The following is a 20575-nucleotide window of genomic DNA, read 5'->3' as shown; positions in this document are numbered from 1 at the left end:
CATATTGGTTAAAAATATAGGTTACTAGGTCAAATGTTCTCTGAACTAAGGTCACTTTCCTTTGCTGATGAAATGTGGTCGGAATGTTCAAAATAGGTCAAGGTTGAATATGTGTCCTGTCCTGTCACAAGGTCAAATAAAAGATAAAAAGAAATTGAACTCTTGGCCAACCATATTTTTTTTTGGTCATAATGTGTTTTGATGAAATCTAGGTCAACTATTTGTTAGATCTAATCATCTATAGCACTCACGTTGCCACATTTTATTCTTTCAGTTGATCAAACTAGACTCCTCATTTTTATCACCTCGCACAGAAGACACATTTTATACAGAGCTGAGCATACCATAATGTTCTAGTATATTCTTTCCGATTTAAAATGGCTGACATAGTCCATCTTGCAACAACTAAGAAAAAGAAGGGTCATGGAGCAAACACCAACCATCTGTTCTTGCTTTATTTCCAGTCAAAATGGGGGATAACTTGCTGAATTATTATAGCCAGAATGAAGGCCAAGCTTAAGTTTTTTGCGAGATGTTGGCTTCACCAAAGTCGTCACAATTCCGAGACCTTCTGATAAAAAAACAACAACAGGCGAGCTTAATATGTGATGTAAAGAAAGACACCAATCATTTAATTAGTAGTTTTATTTTCAACATTTTGATGACACAATACATTCAAAATTGATGAATTGAAAAATAAGTTTAAAGCATGTGTAGAAAACAAAAGAGGAATGTAAATCATTCTGCGCTAGAAATAATGGTGATATATTGACATTGTAGAGATTTCTGTGCTTGTATTTACGATTCAGATATATGTAAAACAATGTAATATAGAAAAAGAAAAAATACTGGGAATTTCCGGTTAAATAGTTTAAGGTAGGTATTGCTTAGAGCAACCACTGGAACCGGTAAACTTGTATAATCTAAAGGCATGCAACTAGAACCATTATACAAATTGGTTGAAAAGTTCTGCCTTTCATACATACAGTACGTGTTCATGATCATAGCAATGTTTTTGTGTTCTTAAATTATATTCAAGTAATGATTGTGTTGAGAAATATATGATACAATTCCTTAGTTTTACGACAGACGTTTTATTTTTGCTTTGCAGCATAACATAACAAGGCCCAAGGTTTGTATAGTTTTATATCCGGGAGTTATATCATGGATATCTAATGGTATCAACTGTTGAAAATGAACACATGCTTAAATAACATTTGGAACTCCTTGGCCATTTTCCATTGGAAACAACCTTAGATGTACATGGACAGTTTACAATGTCAGAAACCTTTACATTTACCTATGCTGCAATTAGATCGCATATCTATCAATTTAGCAGTTAACTTTATGACATTCCACTTGGGAATCTTAATTATTAATGCAATTATACAATTCACTGACAATCAATTTAAACTTAGTAGTACAAAATACATGTTAAAACACTACAATGAATTAATATAATCATTCAATTGTTTATGTCCTACTGATGTACCAGCATACATCCAAGGATGTTTTCAAAGGGAAATGGGCGAAAAGTTTGAAGGACTTTAATAATAAAATCTTTTTTTATAACATTGAAATAAATCACATGTATTGTTTTTTAACGAAATACACAAGCATACAACACAGTAGTTGATCTATACACAACAAACATAAATACATAAATAATATTTTTTATATTTTCTATACAAATATTCATTTCCCACTTGGTTTCAACATATTTAAGTTAAATGAATCACTCATGTTCCATCAAAACACACCAATACCAAATGCTACATCATTATAAGTATGATTGAACATTCAATAACACTGCAATTTTATTACAAATTCTGCTTACAGGAACAAATAAACAAGTATTTAAATCTTTGATTAGCCTAACATCAATTCATACAGATAATAGCAAACTCGTTAACAATCCCGTTTCATACAAATAACCACAAACTTGCCAGAACCACATTGGAATTCGTAAAATCACAAAACATTATTTAGCCTTTATTTAGCACAATCAGATTACCAGTCACACTAAACATAAAAGAAAGAGCAGAAATGTGAAACGGTTCAGCTGAAAAAAGCGATACTCAAAATAATTGCCTGCAATGTTAACACTTATCACAGTGGTGGTTCTGTGTACGTGCATCTGTCGGATTATTTGGACTACAATTACAGGATTTTCTTGTCATTTTCATCATAAACAATTGTTGACCAAGATGAATATTTACATCACAATGGCTCGATGTGTCAGACCTTATTTAAAGTTGACAACATTGAAAACAGTATCATTGTTAACGTTAAAAGGTGTAATATATGATTTTGCGAATATATTAAAATTAAACAAGTACAACTGAAAATGGTTCTTAAATCTCGTTCGAAATACTGCAGATCACATGTGTGTCCATTAAAATTCCAGAGAAAAGATTTAGAAATGTTGGCAAGCAACAACGATGTTTACAATGTTGTTAATTTTAACAACGTTCTGAACAAACAGACCATCATTTCTGCATGATGCTGGTAACACCAAGGCATTGCCTTAACTATTTCTCCAGAAAACAGACAAGCGAACAGTTATTAGACCAAAGGTACCATAAGATAAATCAAATATGAACACATTTAGAATAGCGCTCTCCCTGCCTGTAGTCAGTTGTGATTATAAGGGCTACAAGTGTCAATTCATTACTTGTTTATTTTTGTTCAATCACAATTGTACTTATACCCAGTATGCAACAATTGGCAAGACAAAACTCTGAACACTTCAATGCTTTTAAATGATAAACCATTTCAAACTTGTTTACTCTGGAGTTTGAACAAGGATAAAAATGAACTCGACTAGATACGCAGGTTGCACCAAATCCAAGGGACAAAATAAATGTGCGGCAATTATAAACAGGTAAGGCAAATCAATAAAAAATCTGACACATACGTTTTAATTAACCCAAATATTGGTATTTTTATAAGCTGTACATAAATAATATCCCAATGCCAAAACAATTTGTAGAAAAATGAAAAACAAAGAAAGTACATTTGATTTAATTTTATCAACTAGATTCATTAACATGCCTTTGTTGAACCATGATTATATAGAGATTAATTGTTTGTTTCAATGTAAGATCGCACTATATTTCACCGAGTGGGCATCAAATGTCTCAATTTACCGATGGCCCATGTTGAAATATATTGCAATCTTCCACAAAAACGTTTTTTTTCTTATTTCATGCTTACTTCTCAAATAATTATATAATTGATATTTAATTTAATTGGATTGCGCAATATTTTAATAGCCAAATATGATGTCAGTGATTTTTATTACAAGGACTTTGTGTGATAACATTTTAAACAGAGAAACAGGCTTGAACAAGTTAAACAGTGTTATAACATTCCGATTGACCACAGTTTCAAACGATGAGTTTATTAGGGCATGAGCCGCAGTTGTTTTTCAATAAACGACCAAAAAACATGAAATAAAATGGTTTTTAAATGAAGTTCAAATGACATGATTTTTATGAACAAAAAACATCACCAATATCAGAATAGTCAAATATATCTAGCATCAGTAACAACATGTTATAACATAACTAGTGATTTGCACTTTTGTGTACGTAATTAACAAACTAGCTGTCAATAGTTAACAAATTATACAAATTATTTCTTTGATTTAGGCTTCTTTCCCTTCACAATCTTGGGTTTATTCTTTATGGATCCTGCCTTTTTCTTGCCACTCTGAAATAGACAAAGAGCAATTGAAACAAACGAAATCCCTCAAATCATTGATTTCAATCCTTAATTGATAAAATCATATGTGTAATAGAAGATAAATACATACCAATCAATGTTTGAAATTTATTACATGGCATGTGTAATTCCAATATAATATATCATCAAAAATGAATTGAAAATTATTAATCAATGCGGATTTTGCTGTTCTTACCTTCTTTTTATTACTTTTTCGGGATTTCTTCACAGGTTTTACCGGTTCTTTGTTTAGCTGCCTATTTTCCAAGTCTAGAACTCTGTAAATTCTGACCAGCCAGTGCTCGGACGTGTACGCCTCCTCAAGGTGTGTCAGGTCGAAGTTTTTATTGCCGATTTCTACGCCACGAGTCCTGTCATAGCCAGCGGGTGACCGGAAATCCAACTAAATTAGAAAAAATATATGTAAATGGAACATTGTGATAATACCTGTTTTTATAGATTGAAGGTCAAAACTGATGGAGCCGTCATTAATTTTCTTCCACAAATGCCTTCATCTAAAAGAAATATCAACTTATCTTATAGTTTCAATATACTTAAACACTTTGCCACTTGGAAAGTAACTGAATATATGCTATAAAACTGACCTACCTGGAGTTCTCCGAATCTGTAGTACGAGAGTTTGTACATGAGGCAATTAAGAAGTGTCTTGGATCCTGATGAATCGACACGGAACTCTCCCTGTGGCGTGAAGTAGTCCGACTCCTAAAACATTGGTAAACTATGGATTGGTAATGTATCATAATGATTGTAAATGTTATGTGACTCCATACTTCACAGTAACATTAATCTACATTGCATATGTAGTCAGTGATATAAGTTATCAATCAAGATATGTAAAATGTGATACAGCTTGGACAAGGTTCAGTCCCGACAGAAGCGCATACACGGAAACACCACTGTGATAGCTATGTCTCGCTCAAAACAAGCTGGCTTGATAAAAACTGGAATAACTTTATTTCAGAGTGTTTGCTGATATGACCAAGTAGTGAATGGCATACTCAATGCACTGAATCACATTTCAGAATTCAGAACATGCTTAAATATAATCAACGCTAAAAGGAAACAATGGTATTGTAGAGCTCGATATATACCCTGATGTCTTTCGGATGTTCCCCCTCGGCAATCCTAACCATCCACAAAAACTTGTTGATATCGTCCCCAGAGTACCCAATCACACCGCCAAATATCACGAGTACATAGTTAACGTCCAGGGCTCGCATTATCTCATAGGCTGCACTCTCATTGGACGACATAGCCTTACCAACCTGAAATAATGCAAGTTGCCACAGTTAGAATATAAATTCACTCACTTGTATGTTACCGAACATCAATGTCATAGTCATCACTGTCTGTGGTTCTGCTTTGTAAAATGTACAAGAAACAGAAAAAAAATCTAAATTATCTAAAAATATAAGAGCGCCGTGGAGAGAATATTATCATTATTTGTTTATATATTCAAATAAGGGACGCAACTAACCAATTATTCAAGCCAGAGTTATGGGCCTTGATATACATGTGCCTGTTGTCTCTATCAAAATGTTGTCTTTATGTGAACCAAGTTAAATTTAAATATCTTGGAACATTTTTTGAGCGATGGCCATGGTTAAAAAATAAACGCAACAAATATGCCGATGACAATGGCCTCACACTTTAAAGGCAGACAAGTTAAAATGTATTTGTATCAAAACTCTTGATGCAAAAAAAGATGCAGTACACATACATTCTGCTTCATTAATTTCTTTTGCCGAATATCAAAAATGATGTTCTTAAAATGAAAACTGATTGCTTACAAGTGCAATATGACTATTATTCCAAGTATTGTTGTCCACGAGGGTTGTTTTATTTCCCATCCCCGCTATCTGGTACCCATAATCCCACCAGGACATGACTCGGGCCTTGTCGTCAGTGTTCTGTCGTAGCCAGTAGTAAGCCTCACGGAAATCATCCAGGATGCTACGACTCCTGTGAAAAGTAAACATTGTTAATGCTGGTATTAGTTAATACTTGATTGTGAAGATTGCTAATGCTGGTATTAGGCTATACTTGATTGTGAAGATTGCTAATGCTGTTATTAGGCTATACTTGATTGTGAAGATTGGTAATGCTGGTATTAGGCTATACTTGATTGTGAAGATTGCTAATGCTGGTATTAGGCTATACTTGATTGTGAAGATTGTTAATGCTGGTATTAGTTTATACTTCATTGCGAAGACAGTTTTAAGCTTAACAGAATAATTTCCTGGGTAGAAACATTCACATCAGTATTGGTGCTCTTTTCAAGAGACCTGGCAAAAATATCCCTGGCGGGGAAAAAACCCCACAACCTCATGGGTGAGAGGCAGACCCCAATACCACTAGATCACCCTGTTGGGGATGGAACTCAGAACCTCTTGGGTGAGATGGGAACATCTATACTGCTATATCACTTTAACACTCTCAGCCTGGCAGGTTTTGAACCAACAACCTCTTGTGTGAGAGGTGATCACCTTTAGCACTAGACCACTCTCAATATTTATTGGAAGTAAAATGTGAACATCTCTTCTCTCCTTTACAGTTAAACCTATTTTGTATTTGTCTTTCTAGCACACCGGATAGGCATTTCCGGTAAATTCAGCCGTGCTGGAAAACTCCATCTGGCATCCCCCCATGCCAGATGAGTCACGCGCTGTGACGTAATACTTTCAATTTCTTTTATTAAACACTTAATGTAACCATAGTTATGAGATTTCAATAGATGAGTTCCATTAACATTAACTTGACAAAAATATTCCTTAAAAACAAAACAAAATAACCCTTAAAAGAAGTGATAGCGAAGGAACTTATTGATGTATGCAATGAATACAAATTACTGCGCGTCATGACGTCAGTAAACATAATCGCACGCGCTTTTTGGTGAAATGTACAAAACGCGCTTTCTTATGTATTTCCTTCACATAAAAATGTAATTGAAGGTATGCTAGAAAAAATATCTATCATGTGTGTCCGTTCCGGATAGAAAAATCCGACCTGGAACACATGACAGATATTATTAACCTTGTACACACGCACTATCACCTATTACTTACCCGTCATGGTTGTAAGAGGCCAATACAATACTGGGGCTGGAGTAAGCACTAGAAGTGACCCATGTACAGTGAACGGCAAACAACATCAGTAACATGAGCAGGGCAATAACGATGATTGATTTAATGTTGATTCCTAGGGCGTCTTGTTCCTTGGGTTTGTCTTCTTTGCGATCTTTCTTTGTCTTTCCCACCTGTACGTAGATAGTGGTCAAGACTTTAGACTTTTAGTTTAAATTTTATTTATTTTACAACAAATGTAAAGGAAAGGAAGTTATATTAACTCTCTTTGGCACGATGTTGAGCAAGAGTGTGGTCATGTGTTGTGAAAAAACCTGGAGAAAACCCACCTCCCTAACTCACATGCGCCCAGGCTGGGAATCGAGTCCAGATCACCTTGGTGAGAAGCAAGTATTCTAACTACTGTGCTGACCCAACAAGACTTTTAAGACATTGTTTTCAATGGTATGACTCTCAATAAAGTACTTGCAGAAAGTATATATGCATGAACTCTTAAAATGAAAACTTTATCATTATTTGAATGCCAATTTTCCATAACATTAATCAACATACATGAATATGGTGCAACAAAATATTCAAAATGAAATCAACACTAAAATCCTGTCCAAGTGAAAGCAAACAGCCAGGGCAAGTTTCAATCAAAGATTTTAGCTGTTAGTTCAAACATCTTAAATCAGTACAAAAGTCGCAGTTGGCAATATGTTTACTGATTTTGTTTTCAACTTAAAAAAAGTTATTTACATTGCAATTGTTAAAAATAAACAAAAATATGGCAATAAGATCATTTTACTTTACCACTAAAATTGTTCTTGTAACCTGGCCCAAATTTGACGAGTTCTTAAACGTAACAAGCTATATATAATAAGCAATTTATCTTGGTTTAATGAAAATTAATTCATCATGAAGATCATTTCCTTTTCAAGTCCAAAAAGACTAAAAAATTAAAAACATAACACAAATTATACTTAAACAAAAATAGTGAGCTTAGCTTGATCCTGTAAAAAGGGATGTTTCAAGAAATTTGGGCCTGCATGAATAGAATATATATCCTATTAAAAAGAAAGAGTTATATATGTTCTGTTCTTAAATCTCTTCAAATTAACAGACAATCAGACATAGTAACTCACATATACTCCACTCAAAGCATTTTTCTGCGGAGGTATAGTTCACAAATTGCTGTTTAAAGTCGACAATATTCCAATTACCTTGTCGTAATATTTGCTGTCAGGTTTGTTTTCCTGTGTTTCCTGTGGTGTTTTCTTTTCTGTTTTCGGGGTGTCGTCTTTCAGATAGATCTCAAACATACGGGAGAACGCAATTGCCGCGGCAACACACACGATCGGTGTCAAGGTCAACATCAGTCGTACCATCACACCAGCGAAGTAGCTGGCAAATACTGCATACAGAACCACTGGAAACAGAATAGTGCATACCATTGAAACATCTGACATACACAATGTGTTGTACTAAGACTTTATAAGCAATTCTTATTCTTACCTTCCAAGTATACTAAAATAGGAATTTGAACACAAGCATGAATCAACTGAAAACCTACTAAATAAATTCTCATTTATACTCTCTTTTTTTTACCCAAATTTTGGGGAAAAATAATAGAATAATTTTTATTATTTTTGGCTTCAGATAGATAACACTGTGTCATTGAACTAGATTTCTAGCACATCGGATAGGCATTTCCGGAGAATTCAGCCGTGCTGGAAAACTCCATCTGGCATCCCCCCATGCCAGATGAGTCACGCGCTGTGACGTAATACTTTTCATTTCTTTTATTTTACATTTAATGTAACCATAATTATGAGATTTTAATAGATGAGTTCCATAACTATTAACTTTACAAAAACACACCTACAAAACAAAACAAAATAACCCTTAAAAGACGTGATACTGAAGGAACTTCTTGATGTATGCAGTGAATAAATATTAATGTGCGTCATGATGTCAGCTAACATCATCGCACATGCTTTTTGGTGAAATTTATAAAACTGCGCTTTTCTATGCATTTTTCACATAAAAACTAAATTCAAGGTATGCTAGAAAAAATATCTATCATGTGTGTCCATTCCGGATAGAAAAATCCGACCCTCGGGCACGCTGCGTAGCCGGTAACTCGGCAAGCCTCGTTACCTGGCAACGCAGGTGCCCTCGGGTCGGATTTTTGATCCGGAACAAAAACACATGACAGATATAAAATAATAGATGCAATGCAGCTGAACAGTTTGCCAATGTCAATCAAATGATGATAACAGGATTTTAAGCACAGCATAATTGTATTGATGACTACTTTATCAGAAAACACTTCTAAAATTTAAACAGAAAGAGTATATTCTAAGCATTAGGAACAAATTATCAATAATAAGATCCTTCCTTACAAAACACTCTCTCATCGTTAACGTCCTTGACACAGTACCACACACCGACCGGGAAGGCACACACAAGGATGTGAAGATCGAAGAAGAAGGAGACCCACGTGGTGGGCTGGTGCTCTGATACGGACGCGATAATCGGGATGTGGATCTTGGCGTAGCCTGTGTCCCACAGGGAGTAGAAGCGGCCACTCCATGGGTGAATAAAGCCTGGGAACAGAATGGAAATTATGATAATGATGGCAGTTGAACAAAATTCATGTTTGAAAATATATCTCTACATGAGCTGCGATGGAAAGCGCTACAGACAATATGCCCCTTTGTCTTATGAATGAATGCATTCATGAATCATGTTTTATGTGCCCTAAAAATTAAACCTGAGTCACCTAACTCACCTTAAAGTCAATCATGGGCCATTAAACTTTAACCAGACATTGACGCCGATGCAAACGCCTGGGCGAGTAGTATTAGCCCTCCTTTGAATAATTGAGTTAAAAATTGCATTTCTACACTAAAAATTATTGTAAAAATCATCAGATTACATGAACCATGTCACAGCCTACTTCCAACAAAATAATACAGAAAAAACAGCCAGTCTAAAAAAACACTGAAAAAAATGTAAAACATCTATGTTCATTTAAAGGCAATTTACTTATTTATAGTTTCAATCAATGATTTGAACTAACAAATAGCATGGTGGTTTAAAATAAGTGATAAACTGTCCAATTGACAGGTGTGTCATTTTGCCATCAACCCACCTGCCCAGGTAAGACCAACAACAGCAAGAAAGATGATGCCAGCAGCTGCACCAACAGCAGCAAGGAAAAACATCTTAAACTCCGCCTTTGTCATGAAAGACTGCAGGTACTTGAGGATGGCGTAGGCATTGAGGAGGGCAAACACACCTGGAAATACATGGAACATTATACACCTGGAAACATGTGGCAAAAAGAAATGAGAAAACAAACCAAGAGAAGTCTCTAGATAGAAATCATCTTGTTTCCGTGAATAACGAGGATACTGATGATACATTATCTAGAATTTTTAGAGTGCCTGCGCTGATGTTTATTTTAGGAATAGTGGCAGTATCAAGCACAACTTACCTGCTGAGGCCATGTGTTCGCTGGTAGAGATAGGGTTGAAGCCTACGAATGGAACTTGCATGGACAATATCAAGCCGATTATGAAGAATGAATTATATGCTGAAATAAACAAATAAAAACAATCAAAATATAAGCATAATAGCATTAGGCAAATAATACTTTCAGTCTGGTAAATTTCACAGCCTAAATTGTGTAATGTGTACTATGTACGGCCCTCTGTACAAAAGCATATTAATAATAAAGACCTAAATTTCAAGATCTAAATTTAAACCTCAAGGTATGCCTTTTGAAATTTAAAAGCATTAAAACTATGGCATTACTTGACCTGTTTGTGCATTATATATGATATACCGTTATATATAAATATCTGGCCCAAGACCAGTTATATTTCTTCAGATTTCCACAAAACCATTACATTAGCAAGTTTAACACTCGCCATAAACAAACAAGCAAAATACCAAATGACTTACCTACATAAATACGACGAGAATATCGCCCCATAATTATTAAAACTAATACATGAAGTGGGATTAAATTGATGATGAAAACATAGCCGCCCCAGGCCGACACCTGAAATGAAAAAAAGACAAAGTATATTGTACCATCCCCTTTCTTATAAATTGACATTTATACAGTTGAATGAAATACTCCTACCCCACTAACTTGAAATGAACAAGAGCTGTCACAGTATGTGACGAATGCCCCCGAATGTGACATTGACCTACGAACAAGGTCAGTACATGAAAAGTTGATCTGCCTTTACGTGTCAAATACATATGGCAAGTTATTTTAAATTGCCTCTGAACATAAAAAAATACCACCCATACTTGACAACCTACACTGTTATGTCCATATATTCAGAATTCCCTTGTGAATAAACACTTAGTGTATCTTTCACCTTAGAGGTAGGGACATGGGTCTTGCACACGACACGTCGTCTTCGTATGTGGAACACATGTAGCAAGTTATTTTAAAATCTGTCCATACAAGAGAAAGTTACAGCCCGGACACGACAACCTATACTCTATGTCCTTATATGAAGCACTCCATTGTGAATAAACACTAAGTGTGACCTTGACCTTTGAGGTAGGGACACAGGTCATGCACGCGACACGTCGTCTTGGTATGTGGAACACATGTGGCAAGTTATTTTAAAATCTGTCCATACAAGGGAATGTTACAGAGCCGGACGGACGGACGGTGCGATTTTAATATGCCCACCTTCGGGGGCATAAAAACAGTGGAAATGAACATTAAAAAGGTCTGCTTTTCCAGATGTCTTTTTCTCTTAAATGTGTATCTGGAAAATATTACGGAAAAATTTGGTGTACATGCTAAACAGACTCGTTTCAATTTTATTTGCTTACCCTTTATCAAACCAATGATATTAATGACTATGTTTGATTCGAAATTTCACATATCTGAGTCTCAATTTTAAACTCAACACATAAGTGACCACCATTTATTTCCTTCCGATTCACGAAACATGTTGGACTCAGCTGAATATTTACGCGAGTGTTCTGCGAAAATGGAGCTTAGGGACAGTCCAATTGTCATGGCAGTTATATAAATGTCAGGATACATGTAACTTCAGTTCCATTACGGTAATTGTGAAGAAGACTTTGTAGCTACTTACCATATAAAAGTATGATAAAGCTGTGAACACTGCCCAGAATAATGAACCTGTTTTAACAGATTTTATCTGAAAGTAGAAAATCCATATAATTATACATGTAGCTATGTTCAGTATATATACAAAAATTTTAACAAATATTGCAAGATATATTCTAAAGAACAAAAGTACATGGCAGGGTTAATGTTATGTAAACTACAATTCTTAAAGCTTACATCCTGCATATAATGCACTAATGAAACATTGCGTTTTTTCAAAATATCCTCTAGGTCAATGAATTTGAGTATCAACAAGAGCCCCCTTGAGCCAATGCCAGCGATCTACTGTTGGTCTTGAATTATGGCTCAGTTTTCGCACCAAGGCTATCACAATAAGTTTATTTCCGAAAACCAAACAGGCTTTAAAGCTGCACACTCACAGATTTACCATTTTTACAACTTTTTTATTTTTTGTCTTGGAATGAGCAAACTTTTGCGAAAATATCTGCAAACCAGTGATATAAGTCTGCTGACAAATGATAAGACCACAGATTTTCATATTTCCATTCCAAAATTAATGTTTTATGGCTAAACCTGTTACTAGCGGTTAAAAAAAAATGCACAAAACATCAATTTTTGAACTTAAAAATCAAAATCTGCGATCTTATTTTTTGTCAGCCGTCTTATATGACTGCTTAACATGTATGTTTGCATAAATTGGATCGTTTCAAGACAAAAAATAAAAAAGTTGTCAAAACATTCAATCTGTGAGAGTGCAGCTTTAAACCGTTACATGCAATAACAAAAACTAATTATAAAAAGATCGACTTACCCAAAGGTAATAGGTAAACATGAGTGCGAAGATAGCAATGCCTTCATTGTCGTAGCTGCCTGCGACCGACCGGGAGATGTAACCAGGAACTGTAAGAAACATACATCACACAAATAAAATTGAGTTATGTCCCTTTATGTAGCAATTATGGCTTATTTTGGTTAAGTGCAAAGGAAGTTTGATTCATGCTAGAATGTCAGAAATACTTCCTTAATCAACATCTTCCTTAATCAACATCTTACATTAATCAACATCTTACATTTGGATCCATTTTTCAAAATAAATTCTGGCCAATATAACAGCTATAAGACTTTAACCTACATTTCAATTTTGCTCTCAGTTTACTGAAATGTAACAGCTTTCACTCATTCGTTCCATAATTAAAGTGACACTCTTATTCAAAATCAATACATATTACACATGTATAACAATCATCAATTTTGACTGATAAACCTTTAACTACTTACTAAATAATGCATTTATGGAAAAAATTAATCACTGATAACAAGATTGTAACCGTGTATTTAATATCAGAAAGCGCAAAAATATTAAATGATTGGTGAATGCTGAAAGATTAACTGTGGTTTACTATAGCCTCATAAAGTAAAAATACCGTGTTTTATGCTCATTTATTTCAAATTAAACTTGTTATCCTTTTATGAACTATTGTTTTCAACATATGTTCATCCTTTTTGGAATATGAAAACAATGTTTATTAATTATGGTTAATCTTATTTGGGAGTAAAAGTGAATCTTTAAATTGCCGCTATATTCCCTAATAATGAATTTAAGATGAGAGACAATAAGGCATTAGGCAGCATTTTAAGAGACATAATTAGAAGCATATGACTCCGTAAGATTATACTATTATATTACAAGTTGGAAAATATAGTAGTAAGTAAGTAACTATATATCTTTTTTAAATATGTGGGTTCTTTCAATTTACTTCTACTTGAGCAACTTATTAACAGCCTCAGTCAGGATATGATGTAATGGTTTACCAATTGCTATGAAGCAGGCGGCGAACAGCCCAGCGCCGGCCGACCATATCTCTTTGGTGAACAGGTACACGGACACAGCTGTCATGCCACTGGAAAAGGAAAGCAGGTTGACATGGTTTACATAAATGTTGGGATAACTTTGCAACATGTTTTTTAAGGGTATTGCCACTGTTTAATTTACATAAAAACTTTACAATCAAGTTTGCCCTTTGCTGATAACAGGACAGGAATATGATAACCTACACTTCTCCAGTTTCCTTGATGGCAGAAATAGATTTCTGTTCAAATCACATGCCACTTGAACAATCAGGATTACAATTTCTATAAAGAAAGTTCATAAACATTGTTGATTTTAGCACACATCATAAAAACAATTGTTTTGAAGGTCAATATAATATTACAGAAAATCAAGTACAAGTATGCTTGCTTATAGCATTTTCAGTGAAAAGATATCCCCCGCCAACGATGGCTTGTTTGTGCTTGATGGCTTGTTTGTGCTTGAAGGTTAAAAAAAATCTCAGAAAGAATAGGATAAGCACATTGGTTTATCCCTTTCCGAGCCAAATTATAAAATATCGACCGGGACTACTTTATGATAAATAATTTTAACGAAATAAATCAGAGGGATGATGTCTTTTCCAAAACTGCTTACTCGGAAACATCAATCATTGAAAAATAGTACTCAATAGTTGAGATAAAAATGTAGCCGTAGAAATTCACCGAAGAAGTTCATTGCAGGATGTTGGTTCATATAACATTCAAGTTTCATTAAATTCTAGCAGCTAGTTACTGAGAAACGGCTGCAAACAATGATTTTTTAATAAATCAAGGGCAATAACTCTAAGGAAAATTGACCAATCCAAAAGAAAAACAGACAGGCATCATCACAGTATGTTGGTTCTTATTTATTCCAAGTGTCATGAAATTCTACCAGCTAGTTGCATAGAAAAGGCTGCAAACATGGATCTTTTAATAAATCAAGGGCAAATAACTCATATAGAAATTACAAAATCAAAAATATAAATAAACAGGCATCATCGCAGTATGTTGGTTCATATTTATTTCAAGTTTCAAGAATTTCTACCAACAAGTTACTGAGAAATGGCTGTAAATGAGAGTTTTTCAAAAAATCAAGGGCAATAACTCCAAGTACAATTGACCAATCCAAAAAAAATAAATGAACAGGCATCATCCCAGTATAGTAATTCATATTTATTTTAAGTTTCATGAAATTCTGCCAGCTAGTGACTGAGAAATGGCTGTGAATGTGCATTTTTCAAAAAATCAAGGGCAATAACTCCAAGGACAATTGACCAATAAATTTTTTTTTGGACGGGCATCATTCCAGTATAGTGGTTCATATTTATTTTAATTTTCATGAAATTCTACCGGCTAGTTACTGAGAAAACGCAGGTGTCGGACGGACGGACGGACAAAGCCATTTCAATATCCCCCTCCCTATTTCATAGGCGGGGGATAATAATGGACTGCAAATATACAAGAGAAATACTTTAAAAGTGACACTCTTAACAAACATAAATTTTGAGTGATACACCTTTTACTACTTACTAAATAATTCATTTATGGGAAATATTAATTGCTTATAACAAATTGCAACTGTGTGTTTAATAGCTGCAAACGCAAAAATATCAAATGATTGGCGATTGCTAAAAGATTAACTGTGATCAACTAAAGTCTCATAAGGTAGAAATAGCATGTTTTCTGTACCTTTCTTTCAAATTAAACTCAGCATCCTTCATGGGAACCATTGCTTTCGACATTTAATCATCCATTTTGGTATATCAAAACAATTGTATTAATTGTGGTATATCCTATTTGGGAGTAAGAGTGCATCTTTAAAGATTGTGCTTTAAATCATCATAGTCTTGATCTGACATCTTAGACTCACCTGAAGACTGGTGCCAGGAAGACACAGATGTCTCTAATGTGTACGGGTATGTTCAGTGCATGTAACATCCAGTGGATGGAGCCTGATGTCACCATTAACCCGGGGTACACCTGCAAGAAATATGCATGTAGATGATGAAACTGAGGTATATCTGCATGAATGTTAGACAGGGATCTGATAGGGATCAGACAAGGATCACACGGGAATCAGACGGGGGTTGGACAGGGATCGGACAGGGGTTGGACCTTGATCAGAGAGGGATCAGCCAGGGATCTGACAGGGGTCCCATATTGATCAGAAAAGCATCGGACAGGGATCTGACATCAACCAGATAGGGATCCAACAGGGAGTGGACAGGGATCTGACAGGGGTAAAACAAAAACTGAATCAAAAACTAGGTTCTCTGTTGAATCTAAGCAAGTGAAAGACTCTTTTAAAATTGTTATCAATAAAGCAACAAAATGAATTAATTATATAATCTGGAGTCCCTCGACATAATTACCTTTAAGAGCACAGTACCCACGGCTGAGGGGCTTATGCTTAGTATACTTCCCGGGGTTTCTATGGACTTAAATGGCAATATTTACCTGTTTTTAAAGGAATTTACATGACATGTGGTGTGAAAGGACTCTGAAATTATGCAGGCTAGTTTTTGTAGTGTCTAAATAAAAAAAATCCCATCACATACAAAGTCCTAATCAAATGGATAAAATACTTCGAGGATGAATCATGTATTATTTCAGATTCATGAGAGGTTTGAATCTTGTGTTTGCCGATCTGCTTTCTTCCAAAACACAAAGGATTAATTACAATGAAATCGGATGCAACTGAATTTCAACTACAAACAATTTAAAACAGTAAGTTGACAAGAAAAACAACCTGTTTTTAGAGGTCATTTCAAAACTTTGGAAAAACTGCCCCATTTGGAATAAACATTCCTAGGAGAAGACACTCTTGCTACATAATATAATAATAATAATAATAATAATAATAATAATAAACAATGCATCTTAATTGCAAAACATGCAAGTTCACTGACTCTATTTTGTACATAACAATTATTAAGATAATTTCATCTTTAAATAGACAGCCTATGAAATGTAGACAACCATAATTAAAATCATAATTAATAATTAAAACAGCCTAGAAGTGCAAGTGCTCCATAAGTAAATGACATGTATGATCATTTTTTAACAGCCTCACTTCTTCAAATCATGGGCAAATGGTGGTTTCTAATTTATCATAATTAATAATTGATCTATTGAAGTTTATTATCTGGAGGGTTTTATTGTACCAATTACGGTCAGTATGGTAAGTTGCCTCTAGGCTTGCATGATTTTTAACCGGATCTGTGTCAATCATATTTTACCGATGTGCACAGCACATACTGACATACAACAGGAAGTCATTTACTGTAATGTGAAGCTGGACAATTATGACTATTTTTATTCACACTGCTTAGAGAGATATAATGCCTAAGGGGAGATAAGTATCTGTCTTAACTGAACTTCTACTGAATTTAAGTGAATAACCATTGGATATTTAGCAATGGAAAATAACCTTATTCACTTTATCATTGTCCAGTTTCACACAATATGTGAAATGAATGCCACCTAATATCTCAATAACATAAATTATCATATGTAAGGCAGATTTAAAGATGTATAAAGTACATCAAATATACTTCAATAAAAATACTTCCCCCAAAAAATATTTGCCTGACATGCAGTGTCTTACTTTATTCTAGAAAATTGAAACCAGGGAGGAATGTATCAATATTGAAAACTAAAACTGATCAAGATTCTAAACAGAGACCTTGTAACTTTAATCTAAGTATTAGAGTTGCCTCCCTTTTTAACAGGTGTTAATGTATACAAAGAAATATATTGACATCAACTTTTAACAATTTTGAATTTAATCTTTATGTGCGATTTTCACACACATTTTACAAAACTATTGTTAAATGGCTATCTTATGCTTTTTCCACTCACAATCTTGATACTCAATGATTGTTTTTTTTGTCTTATTCTTCAGGGGTGTCATTTTTTTACATTTTTTTTAATTTCACTTAACAAATGAGACCTCTAAAATGCTTGTCAATTTTCCAAAGTCAATTAATGGGAATAGATAAATATAAATTAAAATATATATTATAGGACTTGCTATACATACATTTGAATAGTTTCATTGTGAAGGTTTGTTGCAAGCTTCAATTTTATATAGCTGATTTTGAAGTTAAGGCCAACAGTTAAGTTTTGCATGACAATACTAAACAACAAGGAAACGAAGGCTATGACTTCTTTTTTAATACCATTTTTTTTTTAAATGTCTAAATGTAACCTTACCGTTCCACCCACAATTCTCCCAAGTGGGTACCAGGCCCGTTCATCAAACCAGTTGAGGAAGTTGTAGAAGCCATGGTTGACCATGTAGTGGGTAGCCCTGTAGTTGAACCTGCAATCATATATTCATAAATGATAAAGATAGGGCCTTTATATTGATAAAAGTATAGTTGACATCAACATTTTTTTCATACACTTTTTATTGAATAATTCAAAATAATTTGGTAAAAGTTAACTTAAATTGCTTTGACCCATTTAGAAGCTTCGGAAAAGGTTGCTAAAATGGTGTCATATGCAAAGGAAATTAAGTTCTTTTTCAACAGTTCGTTTCACTGACAAAAATAAACCAAAAATTAAGAAAATGTCTTTGATTCTTAATAGTAATCCATTCTTCCATTTATTATGTCCTATATTATTCCTCGATCGACACTTGTTTAGAAGTTTCGAGAGTAAGTTCTTTTTAACATGTTTTTACAATTTCATTCACTGTTTATACAACTAATTGCACTTAGTTGCAAAAAACAGCATTGAATGTATGGCTAATAAGATTTCTTATTAGTTCAAGAATTTTTTTAATGTTCCTACCATTCTTACCCGACCAACCAATATTATAGTCATTGTGTAACCTGTGCAGGCTCAATTAGCGTATGTGCCATTTGAACCAGCATAGGGTACAAAATAACTGTATTGATAGGGAACAAAGTGACCAGCACAAGTTTACCAAGCGGATGATATCAAATGTAAAAAATGACTGACAATAGGAGGATAAAAAATGATTAATATAGTAATGCCGCCATTTTGCTAAGGCCTAAAAAAAAAAAAATTTTGGTTAGGGTTACATCCTTAAAAAAAATAGGTAGGGTAGGTAGGCTTTTTATTTTTTTTATTTATTTTTTTTATTAGGTTTTATATAAGAATATAATTTTCATCATTGGAGAATGGTGTTAAAGCTATCTTCTGTACAAGCATTTAAGGTTTAAACTTAATATTAAAAAGCAATTAAAAAAAAAACGAAATATTTTTTTTTTTTTTTTTTTTTTTTTTTTAGTTTTTCATTTTTTTTTCAAACTGACTATAAAAACGGTAGGGTCGGCGCCTATTCCGTAGGTAGGGTCGGGTAACCCGAACCAAATGTATTTTTTTTTAGGCCTAAGTGTCTAAACGATTTTGCCAATTTGTCTTACCAACAGCACAAATATCTCTTCCAATTCTAAGAAATGCAGTACATTGCAATCCTAAATACTGGCCAACACTGCCAAAAAGTCTATCACATTTCATTAAGTTCCAATTCAAAATAAGAAATTGACGCATAACACCAAATATATTTTAAAGGGGCCAGTTTGTCAATTGTGTTATATTTTTTCAAATTTTGGTTTATTACTGCACAAACAGCTCTTCAAAAACAGGAGTGCATTATATCAACACTACTGTTTTTTTTATAGCTTACTGATAACCCTTCAAATGATGCATGCATACGACACGCTAATTCATTTGTTTTCTAAAGTGTCTTTCCCCACCCACTTATTTCAACATGATCATCGAACAAATTTCGCTTACCATGGATCGAACTCGTGGATAATGCTTTCAAAGCGGATGACAGCAAACAAGCGGGAGCTGAAACCAACAAGCCATGCTAGGGCCAATGTTGAAAACGATATCAAACTCTTCCAACCTCCTGGATTGAACATTGTTGTGCTGATATCTGTTTTCATACCGGTGTCGGCCATGTTTGCGGCACGGAACACGTTTCGGTCGATCGTCCAATCAAAATTCGCCACAGTCACTTCATTCGGGAGCATTCGCGTTATGTGGACAACAGTGCACAAAGATTGTCTAAAAAATTTTTTTATTTAAAGTCAGTGAAAAATGCAGAGCCGTGAAACTTTTGCAGTTATATTACCATTCGGAAAATATCTTCGTGCAACTACTTACCGTTAAAGACACTGTGATCCTAAAATCACGGAACGCTCGCTTTTAAACTGCACGTGAAAAGGGCGGAAGTTCAGATGCAGAACACTAGAACAATTATCGACTGTATTTTGAAAAACCCTATTTCACTTCCTGTAAAGTTGTCCCATTTGTTTGTCTATATTCAAAATTATTGGAAAAATATATAAAGAATAAATATTACATCATAACTAAAAAAGCCAAACTTTTCTTTTTCTTTTCTTCTAATACTCCCCTAACGCTATTAATACATTTTAAGTATAGATCTATATGTATTGGTTCTGAGAAAGTTGGTGCCTATTCAAAGCTACACCAAATCCTCCAACCGGGAACTGCCCGTGGTATGGAATTACACCTAAAACATTCTTTTGACACTAAATTTATGAAGGCAATTTAATTTCAGTAGCTTTTGCTTCTCTATTCTTTGGCTAGAAATATATGATTTTCATAATAAGCTTGGTGGCAGAAATTAGAAAAAAATCCTGTGCACCACAAACATTGAAAATCGACCTGAAATATTCCTGTTGATGCAGTGCAGATGTAGGTAAATAACAGTTTTAAAAGAAAAATCGTGTTGATGTTGTATGCCTAAAAATATAGAACCGAGCCGTTACTGTAT

General features: G+C 34.3%; 1 protein-coding gene across 1 annotated transcript; it reads right to left on the bottom strand.

Annotated features, from left to right (window-relative positions):
* Positions 1-627: 627 nt before the first annotated feature.
* LOC128233842 (dolichyl-diphosphooligosaccharide--protein glycosyltransferase subunit STT3B-like) lies at positions 628-19761 on the bottom strand. The gene is made up of 17 exons (XM_052947699.1): positions 19567-19761; positions 18013-18121; positions 15668-15777; positions 13759-13847; positions 12758-12846; positions 11951-12016; positions 10785-10884; positions 10315-10413; positions 9970-10116; positions 9218-9421; positions 8036-8241; positions 6813-7003; positions 5538-5709; positions 4839-5012; positions 4336-4449; positions 3923-4129; positions 628-3714 (listed from the first exon to the last, which is right to left on the bottom strand). Exons 1-17 carry the CDS (start codon positions 19734-19736, stop codon positions 3637-3639), a joined length of 2325 nt encoding a protein of 774 aa, XP_052803659.1. The 5' UTR covers positions 19737-19761; the 3' UTR covers positions 628-3636.
* Positions 19762-20575: the final 814 nt, after the last annotated feature.

Source organism: Mya arenaria, chromosome 5, assembly GCF_026914265.1.
Source record: "Mya arenaria isolate MELC-2E11 chromosome 5, ASM2691426v1".
NCBI classification, from domain to species: Eukaryota; Metazoa; Mollusca; class Bivalvia; order Myida; family Myidae; genus Mya; species Mya arenaria.
Note: the sequence above shows the minus strand (reverse complement) of the source record. Positions and strands in the feature narration are given on the sequence as shown.

Excerpts from the sequence above, each read along its gene's own strand:
- LOC128233842 (XM_052947699.1), bottom strand. The coding sequence starts at position 19,736 with ATGGCCGACACCGGTATGAAAACAGATATCAGCACAACAATGTTCAAT. Across the intron at positions 13,848-15,667 it reads TTCCTGGCACCAGTCTTCAG|TGGCATGACAGCTGTGTCCG; the intron begins GTGAGTCTAAGA and ends TTCCTTTTCCAG. Across the intron at positions 5,013-5,537 it reads ATAATAGTCATATTGCACTT|GTTGGTAAGGCTATGTCGTC; the intron begins GTAAGCAATCAG and ends GCATTATTTCAG.